This window comes from Rattus rattus, chromosome 5, assembly GCF_011064425.1.
Source record: "Rattus rattus isolate New Zealand chromosome 5, Rrattus_CSIRO_v1, whole genome shotgun sequence".
Taxonomy (NCBI): Eukaryota; Metazoa; Chordata; class Mammalia; order Rodentia; family Muridae; genus Rattus; species Rattus rattus.
In genome coordinates this window covers 132,328,678-132,338,276 of record NC_046158.1, presented here as the reverse complement: position 1 = coordinate 132,338,276, position 9,599 = coordinate 132,328,678, and the positions used below count along the sequence as shown (strand labels likewise).

General features: G+C 50.2%; 1 protein-coding gene across 1 annotated transcript; it reads left to right on the top strand.

Annotated features, from left to right (window-relative positions):
* The first annotated feature begins 3,406 nt into the window (after positions 1-3,406).
* Pdrg1 (p53 and DNA damage regulated 1) lies at positions 3,407-9,562 on the top strand. The gene is made up of 5 exons (XM_032904459.1): positions 3,407-3,563; positions 4,678-4,753; positions 6,113-6,187; positions 8,110-8,190; positions 8,710-9,562. The coding sequence occupies exons 1-5, from the start codon at positions 3,477-3,479 to the stop codon at positions 8,790-8,792; spliced, it is 402 nt and encodes a 133-aa protein (XP_032760350.1). The 5' UTR covers positions 3,407-3,476; the 3' UTR covers positions 8,793-9,562.
* The last annotated feature ends 37 nt before the right edge of the window (positions 9,563-9,599 follow it).

Below are 9,599 nucleotides of genomic sequence, written 5' to 3'. Positions count from 1 at the left end.
AGACTGCGGTCAGACAAGGAATGGCAAAATGGGGGAAGTTGTTACAGGTTTTAGATGCTATCTGCTGACCTTCTTAGCAGTTGGGTGGTGTGGGATCTACTGATCTACATAAAATATATTTCAAAGGTTTTTACCTCATAGGGAAAAAAATTCACAGATGTGGGCAACAAACTGCTAGAAAGTGGAATAGAGACAGCACAGGATAATTCAGTTCTGAATCTGCAACATTTCAACTCTTTGCATTCACAAAGTTTGAATCAGTCCATCGGTTTTTCAGAGTAGGTGTGACTTCTCTCTCTCTCTGGTAACTTCATTCACAAAATCCATTTCAAGAAGCTAATGCTCAGAAAGGGATGTTGAGAGAGCAGAGAGAGAGAGAAGAGAGAGAGAGAAGAGAGAGAGAAGAGAGAGAAGAGAGGAGAGAGAGAGAGAGAGAGAGAGAGAGAAGAGAGAGAAGAGAGAGAGAGAGAGAGAGAGAGAGAGAGAGAGAAGAGAGAGAGGAGAGGAGAGAGAGGAGAGAGAGAGAGAGAGAGAGAGAGAGAGAGAGAGAGAGAGAATCAAACCAGGCTGAGGGCAACTGTGTGCAAATGTCCTGAGGACCCTCACTGTCCCTCGGTCCAGTGACCTTCTCTTAGGTGGATTGATGCAGCAGCCCCACATGAGAAGCATCAATGTCGACCCCACAGAGAAGTAAAGATGTGGGCGATGAGTCACTCATTCCTCTCTCCTCTTTCTAGGGCTTCATTCCATTGCCAACCTTACCTGGTACTTGCTACTGGCCTTGCCTCAGTGAGCAGAGACAAGTCACAGGTCTGGGCAGCAGGGACTGCAGTCTGCAGGCGATGGCCAAGGAGGGCCTTGTGGGTGAGGATATGGCACTGACACCTCCTTTTCTCCAGCTATTTATATCCAGTGGCTCCTTTGCCTCTCCGGCTTCATCTCCCACCTTTCTCCCTCGCCCATTCTATTACATGTGCATTAGCCTCACTGTTGCTCACCTCAGGGTCATTGTGCTTGCTGCGTCCTCTACCTACAGTGCTGCCTCACCCCATCCAGGTACCCTCGTGGCTCACCCCTTACCTTCTCCCCACTTCTGTTCCAATGCCACCTCTTTGGAGAAGCCTTCCCTAACTACCTATCCCAAATGGCTCCTGTATCTCTCCCTGTCCACCTTGCATTGCTGGGGACCTGACAGCACGCATCTACGTTTGATCCAGGATGCATTTGGTTATATCCCTGTCGATGGTCCACTCCCCTGCCTCCACAGCCTAAAGGCAGGTATCACACCGGTTTTGCTCACAGTAGACTCATGAATCTCTGAGCCTGGGAAATTGCTACATTTTTATGACATGAATAGTTAGGTAATGTCAGAGATGTCCCAGAGTCCACAATCTGCTCATTTTGACTCTTGGACATGAGTGTGACCTTCTCTGCAATATCCAGTGACCAGATGTGGCCTCCGAGGGCCAGTCAGAGCCAAGAAATTTAACATGGAACCTTCCTTAACTTCTCTCCATTCAGGCCCACCCAGCAGGGGTCAGGGGTGTCAGTTTTTCCAGCCATCTTTGGCCCCAAGGTGGGGAGAGGACACAGGACTAGGGTCCAGACCCCAGGGATTCCTGGAAGACTCATTTTTCCTTTGGCAAATACCCCCACTTCCTTCACAGGGCCTGTGCCTGCGTTTCTGAACCAGAAGGTGTTTACACAAAACATCCTGGGTTTGGCGACAAATTCACCCTCTATGAGGAATCCTTAATGATGCTTCCTCCATCCCCACACCAGGCAGCTGCAGAGAAAACTGTCTCAGTCTCTAGGAATTGAAGGAAGCCCAAAGCCAGACAAGACGGAGGTGTTTCTGGGCTTCGTGAGCCACAGTTTGTCAATGTCCATCAACAGTTGTGAGATAGAGACCAGCACCCTCCACCCTGGGGATCTGTGCCCTTCTCCCAGCCTCAGCCTGCAGCTGCATAACTAAACAGACATAATCCTGTCTCTACAAAAGTGGCCATGAAATTCAAGTGAGGCCAAGAATATGAATGGGCTAAGTTACCCAGAGTCAAAAAAGGAGACTAAAAAATGGATGTCAGAGTTGGGTCTTAGGGCTGGGGAGGTGGCTGAGGGAGTGAGGAGTGTTCACTTTACAAGAATGAGGATCTGGGGTTGGGGATTTAGCTCAGTGGTAGAGCACTTGCCCTAGCAAGCACAAGGCCCTGGGTTGGTCCCCTGCTCGGAAAAAAAAAAAAAAAAAAAAAAAACAAGAATGAGGATCTGAGTTTGAATCCCAAACACCTACAGAAAAATCCAGACATGGTTGTGTGGGCCTGTCATCTAAGCATTGGGGAGCAAACAGCCACAGGCAGATCCAGAGAGCCCCAAGTCTAGGCAGCCTAACCCAAAAGTGAGCTTCTGTTTCAACGAGAGGCTCTATTTCACGACAATAAGGTGGAGAATGCCAAAGGAAGACACCTGTCACCCTGCTCTGGCCTCTGCTTGTCTCTGCAGGGGCACAGAGTACCCTTATATGCATGCACCACACACCTACACTCACACAAAAGAAAATAGGTGAGATATAGCTCAGCGGTAGAGTGTAGCGCTTGAGAGGCACTGGGGTAATTCCAGTTCCACACACGGAAAAACAAGAGGATGGGTGAGGTAGCCCGCCTCTAAGCCTCCAGCTTTGCAAATGTACAGTAAGAGATTGGGGGACCCCTCTGGTTCTGTCGGGCAGTCATCACCTCCCACCCCACCCCCCGGGAAGTCCAAGATCCTAATTCACTCTTCAGCTCTTACTGACACGTCATTGCTCACCCTGGACAGTTTCCAGCCCCTTCTGTGAATCTTGGCTTGCTACTGTGGACATTAGATTCAACAAACGCTGCAACCAGATGTAATTTAAAATGATTTCTGCTTCCTTTCCGTCTTCCGTGGTGGTGGGGGCTGGGGTGGGGGAGACAGGAAAGACAGAGACAGAGACAGAGAGAGACAGAGAGAGTCAGTGCGGGGAATTTCTATACCCATTATTTACAAACTGGAAGCTGAAAGTGTCGCGGGTTAAAATATGAGTCTCTTTGCCACACTCAGTTTCTTGGCGATGTTAAACTGGACTTTATGACCTCTGTGTCTCCAAAGCCCTTATCGCTACCTTCCATAATGTGTAATTATTTTGCCATCAGTGTTTGCTGTTTCCTAGAGCCGGGATGCTTCATTTGCAGCCGCCTTCCCGACACCCAACCTGGTTTATGGTGGATGCCCAGGAACCCTTTGAAGGGAGGGGAAAGGGCAGTGCGTTGGGCTGCTCGATCAGAGCCTGCAGGGGGCGCATCTTCCCTGCTCCCAAAGCCTGACCCTCCCCTCTGGAGCCCAGCTGAGGCGCATGTTCTTTTCACTGCGCAGGCTTGCCGGAAGTCCCAGAACGGCGCGTGCGCGGAAGGAGCTGGGGTGAAGTAGTGCGAGTGTCGGAAGAGGTCTGTGGCACCATGGTGTCCCCCGAGGCGGATCGAGTGCTGCGGTACCTGGTCGAAGTGGAGGAGCTGGCAGAGGCAGTGCTCTCAGACAAGCGGCAGGTGAGAGACGCGGCGGCCGCGAGCGCCCTACGCAAGTGCGCGGTGTCGCTGGGTGATCACCGGGCCTCCCGGCGTCACTGCTCCTAGCGGCCTGGTGCGTAGTTCAGTTCTGTATTGGGCAGTCGCCTTCCTTTCACCCTGCCCCGTCATTGCTGGTCCCCCGGATCCCTGACACCACTTTCCAAACGCAGTCCCAGGCCCATCTTGAATCAGGTTGCTGAGACATAGGCTGCATATGTCTGGGCAGTACACTAATGTGCGTGTGCGTGGGGGGCGGCGGCGCGGTTGAGGGCTTCGCAGACCCGAAAGGGGTGCTTGGCTCTGGTTCTGTGGTAAGTAGTCCCTAAAGGGAGTTCGTCCTGGGGATGTTATCATTGAATAGTGACTGATAGATTGATCGGTTGGTTTAGACTAAACTTTAGAGGATCTCATGTATCTTAGACTTCTCGAACTCACTGTGTCGCCTAAGATAGCCTTGAACAACCCGTGGTCTGTCCTCGTCAGTGTCCTGAGTTCTGGGATTACAGGTGTGCATTTAGATTTTAAAAGTCTCTCTCTGGCTGCTTCCTAGAGTGCAGCGAGCCATTTAGGTGATCCAGATAATCTGGATTTAGACCAGATGAGAGTGATGGGGTGAGACATACTTGGTGGTCTTCAGAAGCTACCGTAATGACCGGAATGAGTCTTCGTGATCTATATTTGAGAAGGCTTGATGGTTCACTAGCTGCAGCCCCAGAAAGTCGCCTCTTGAGCAGTTAGTTGTCATAGTGATAAGGTGCAACAGCTGCTCCAGTCCAGTATGGTTGAATGTCTGGTGAGACTGTCAGAGTTACTTAACAAGAGCTTGTCAATAGTCACTGTCTAGAGGAGACACTCAACTAACTCCCTGGTGACCCCGGTACACTCTCAAGTTTGAGTGGATGATACAAAGTGGCTCAATCTGCAAACATTTTCCTACCACCTTCTCTGGAGGAGGGGGAGCTGAGTGGGTAAAGAACGTTCACACCTGAGTCGTCCATGTCAGGCAAGACATTGGAACTTCACCAGAAACGATACCTTGTTTCTTCAGATTGGGGCAGGAGGCATCTGAGTTCCCATCTGCTCCTGTTTTCAGATTGTAGACCTGGACACCAAGAGGAATCAGAACCGAGAGGGCCTGAGGGCCCTACAGAAAGACCCGAGTGTCTCTGGTAAGTTGTGGCATCCTTACTGAAGCCCTGGAAACTGGTTCAGGGACTTCATTATCCCTGGTAAAGACCAGCCAGGCAGGAGGCTGGGACTGTGTGACTCACCCTCATGAGGAACTGAGACAGCTTGTGGAGAAGAGCAAGCCAGCGTGGCAGGTCAGACATACGCTGTGACTCAGAATTTAGCTGCTCACTTCAGCGACAGGCCATTAGCTCATCACTCACTGATGGCAGATGCAGAGAGTGCTCACGGCACATAAAAGCAATAGTTCTGCCCTTACGTTCCACATGAGGGAAAGCAGCATAGACACATAACTGAAAATGGTGAGAGGCCATGGGTGGGTATTGAGGGCAGGTGGCTGTGGCTGGTAGTAGCAAGCAGGGGTCTGACATGAAGCAGTTGTGGAAAGGTGGGCAGCATCCAGGCCACAGTGAAGGCTGACATGGCCTTCCACTGGCTTATCTCACCTGAGTGAAACCCAGAGCTGTCCTGCAGGACTCCCCATGACCCACCCCGCACTCCCATCGTATTAGCCCTGACTCTCCCGCTCACTCACTGATCCCTTGTTTCCCCACGTGTCTGTAAGTATGGAGTCCTCCCTTTCCTCAGTCCTCTGCCTGGATGTCACATCTGCATAGAAGTCTCATACCAACTTTCAACAAATCAGTCCTCTTGACGGTTCCCAGCACTTTAAACAGCTTTTTGTTGTTGTTGTTGTTGTTGTTGTTGTTGTTGTTGTTGTTGTGTTTTTTGTTTGTTTAATTAACTGGTCCTTTTGCTACACTATGGGCTCTTCCACCCTTCTCCCCACCCCCCTTTTCTTCCACCTTTTCAACCCCCAACACTAGATAAGAGAGAAAAAAGGATGAAGAAAAGAGATCCGTGAATAAAGTCAGGGGGGTTGGAAAGGGGGCACCTAGCGTTATTACACCCTCTCAAAAGCCCTCAGAATTCCAAACATCACACACTCGAAGAAACTATTTGCAGCTGGCAAAATCATGCCAGAGCATGAGGCAAACCACAGTCAGCTGCTGTGGTCAGTCTCTCTGAGCTGCCCCATATCCCACACCTGGGATTATAAGGAAGACATATTCTTATATATTCTGTGTTGTTTGTTTGTTTGTTTGTTTTTAAAGAAACAAAAATGCCAAAACTGCCACTACAGGTTTTCATGCTAGTTCTTAGTGGTGTGTGGAAAAACAGCTTCGCTCACTCCCCATCTTTTGCTATGACGTGATTTCCACGAGAGCATGAACTGTTTAGTTCTGCTATGTTCTTAGCATCTAAACAGTGCCTGTCAGATGATAGGGGCTTCAAAAAGGAAAAACAAAACATGAAGAAATGTCTGTCTGCTGTTTCAGAAGACGTGATGGTTTGCTTTGGGAACATGTTCATCAGAATGCCTCACCTTAAGACGAAGGAAATGATCCAGAAAGGTAAGGTGTCCTGAAGATGGGTCAAGGACATGGCTACCTTCCCCCCAGTCTGAGTCATAATCCAGCACTGAGAAGCAAAACTGTGCATTAGGCTGGGGAAAGGCAAATGGCTTCTTCCATATGGGCCTTTGCTTTCTGTTTGAAAATAAGGCCACTCTCTGCCAGAATCTCATTGGTCAAGGCCATCCGTAGCTGTGAAAGGTCATGGATAAGTGAAGTTTTGCATGAGCCTGTGTGTTTGTGGCGTGTGTTTGCGTGCGTGCGTGCGTGCGTGTGTGTTGCAATGAATATGCAGAGGTCAGAATAGGGTGTCAGGTGTCCCCCTTTAGCCCGTTCCACTTTACTTCCTCCCTCGAATTAAGTGAGGTCTCCCAACCTCTTTGGCTACCTTGGCTGGCCAGCAAGCTCTCTGCATCTGCCTGTCTCTGTCCCCTAGTGCAGGGATAATAGGTACACTGAGCATGTGTGACTTTTAACATTGGTACTGGAGATGCAGGCCTCGCACTTGCAGAGCAAGCACTTACTGACTGAACCATCGCCCCAGTACCCGAGTGAGCTTTTATTTTTCGTGTCCCCTGCACCTGAGACTGTGCTGAAAGAGGAAGTGTGACTATGGACATAGCTAGAGGTAGAGCATTTTCCTAGCCTGTGTAAAGCCCTGGGTATAATTACTGTAAGAAAATGGAGTATAGAAAGAGCAAGATTGCCTCTATAGTCTGAGCAGCTTGTGCAAGCAAAATACTGCTCAGGTCTCAAACCGTGAACATCTCCTCAGAGAAGCTCTGTAAAGAAAAGCCTGGGAAAAGACAGATACACTTGTTTCTCTTTTACATCCTCGAAAACACATGGATCAAAAGGACCAGTAAGATTGCCTTTCCTGAAGACAGGATATGTTTATACTTTTGGTAACTGGAGCAAACCTGCAGAAATTTCAGCTATTAAATTAAGGTAGTGTGGCTAAAATGAAGGGTCGGGTTGGAAAGGTGGCTCATTGAGTACTGGCTGCTCTTCTGAGACCAGGGCTCAGTTCCAATCACCACATAGTAGGTCACAACTGGTGTGACTTCAATTCCAGGGGATCCAACACCTTTTTCTGGCACCAGGCATGGCATAGTGCACAAACATACATGCAGGCAAAACACACAGACACATAATAATACATGTAAAGAATTATTTTAAAATTAAGGGTCAATGTGCTTGGGTAATGGGCAAAGACTGTACAGCTAAAAACTTAGGGGTCACTGCCTGAGTTCAGGATTCGGTGTTGTGTCCTGCTGACCCACAGATGTCGTCTAATCTCTTATCTATGAGGGTTCTAGTTTTCTCCCAAATCATATAGACTGAACAAGTTCATAAACAGTTTCCTATTTATAGTCAGAAATCAATTACCAAAGCTGTGAGGCATGGCTAGTCAGGGCCTTTCTTCTTCAGGAAGTGGGAGCAGACAGGCAGCGGATGGCCAGTAGAATGTCCCTCATAGCATAGTTGGCTGATAAGCTTTGAAGGGTGCCTGTGTCTTTGTGCCAGCACTCCTCAGTGAAGTCTATGGTGATGCTAGGCTGGTCCTTGTATCCACCATGGCCGACTAGGTTATGCTGGAGCAGCAGGCTCTCCCATTGGCTACTTGGGCCACATTTTCACAGGTCCTTGATGGAACTTGGGTTTGTAAAGTTTCTCAGCCATCCAGCAGCCAGCCACCCAGCATTCTTTGACTAACTGAGTGACAGGCCTTGTTCTGGGCCAGCTCAGGGACTTGGGCAGGTAGTGTCGCTCCTAGAGTTTAGCCCTGCTTCTGCTGGGCTCTGAGGTCACCTTTTCCTTCCTGTGTGCTACAAGCCTTGGCTCTGAAGGGCATTAGGTGGAAACTTGGGTCCCTCTATGTAACACAACTCTGTCCTGTCTGCCTGCCGCATTTTTTACAGATCAGGAGCACCTGGATAAAGAAATAGAAAGGCTGCGGAACCAACTGAAAGTGAAAGTTAACCGCCTCCTAGAAGCCCAAGGTATTGGCCTGGTGGGGCTGGAAGGTGGGAGAGGAGGAAGCTATTGAGAGAATGTCAGAGAGCCGGTGTAGAAAAGCACTCAGCTGGGCAGTGGGAAGTGAACAGCATTGTCTGTAGCTGCTCAGAGATAGGACTTGAGGCCTATGAAGCTGCTTCTTGTCACAGCTCCTTTCCCAGGCACTTAGAGCTGCCTGGGATGATCTAGCATGTTACTAGGGTAGCAAGGACAGGAGGAACTCAGAAGACTTTAGTCAGAGGTCAGCGCTTATGAGTAAACCAGCACATCGGATCCCAGGTCTGATTGGGCAGCAGTCGGGACCATGCAGGTTCTTAGCCCGGGAGCAGCGTTGATCTGCATCAGCCTGTGCAGTGCAGAATCTGAGGCCCAGCCCTGCACCTCTCAGGCTGAGCTGGCAGTGTAACTGCAGTGTTAGCCTCCTTCCTGGGCCTGGCTCCAGAGCCAGCAGTAGGTTGGGCAGCAGGGAACCTGATTTGATCGTGACTTTCTACTTCTTGCAGGAAAACCGGAGCTGAAGGGTTTTAACCTGAACCCCCTCAACCAGGATGAGCTTAAAGCCCTCCAGGTCATCTTGAAAGGATGAGACTCACAGCAGGATGGGGACCTGTGACTAGGACCCTCCCCAGCCTTGAGACCTGCAAGGACAGGATTGTCTGATCAAGGGGACAGGCATAAGGAATGTGGCTTCTGTACAAAATCCTTTTCTGTGGTGCTTGGCTGCTTTGTGACAAGAGAGAACCCTTAGTCTGTTCTGTGGGCTTGGCCTGGCCACCAGAGCTTAGACACAAGCTCTATTGACAAGCCTGGCAGCTGTCAGCAGGTGTGTGGGTGTGTGAGAATGTCTGCAGCCGACACTTCTCAACAGTAGCCTGCTGTTCACATGGGCCTGGCCAGGGATGGAGGAGAGGCCGGACGGGGAGCTCCATTCCAGGTTTCTGCACAGTGAGGCATTTCAGGCAGTGTGTGTAGCAACTGGAATAAAGCAGGAGACTGACAGTTCACTTCTGTGTGAAGCAGACCTAGTACTCCTCACCAGCTGCAGGGTAGACACATTCATTTCCCCACTCGCCAGTTCTGCCCTCCCCGACCCCCCCCCCCCAACCCCCCAACCCCCGCTGGCTTTCTGCAGTAGGTGCTGCCAGTCATCCTGTGATTGCTCTTGAGGTAGGAGTTCTGGCCCGGGGCCGCCAAGCAGTGCCCTTCCTGATGTGACTCGACGTGGAGCATCCTCCTGACCTCTCAGAGCAGGGCCTGGCTGGCTGGCTGGCTGGCTGGCTTGAGATTACAGTGTGCGTGTGGTATGAGAGCAAAGCTGGCCTCTGTTCCCTGCAGCTCGATAAAAGCTGAACAAACGCTGGGGATTTAGCTCGTGCAGGTATGCTTACCTAGG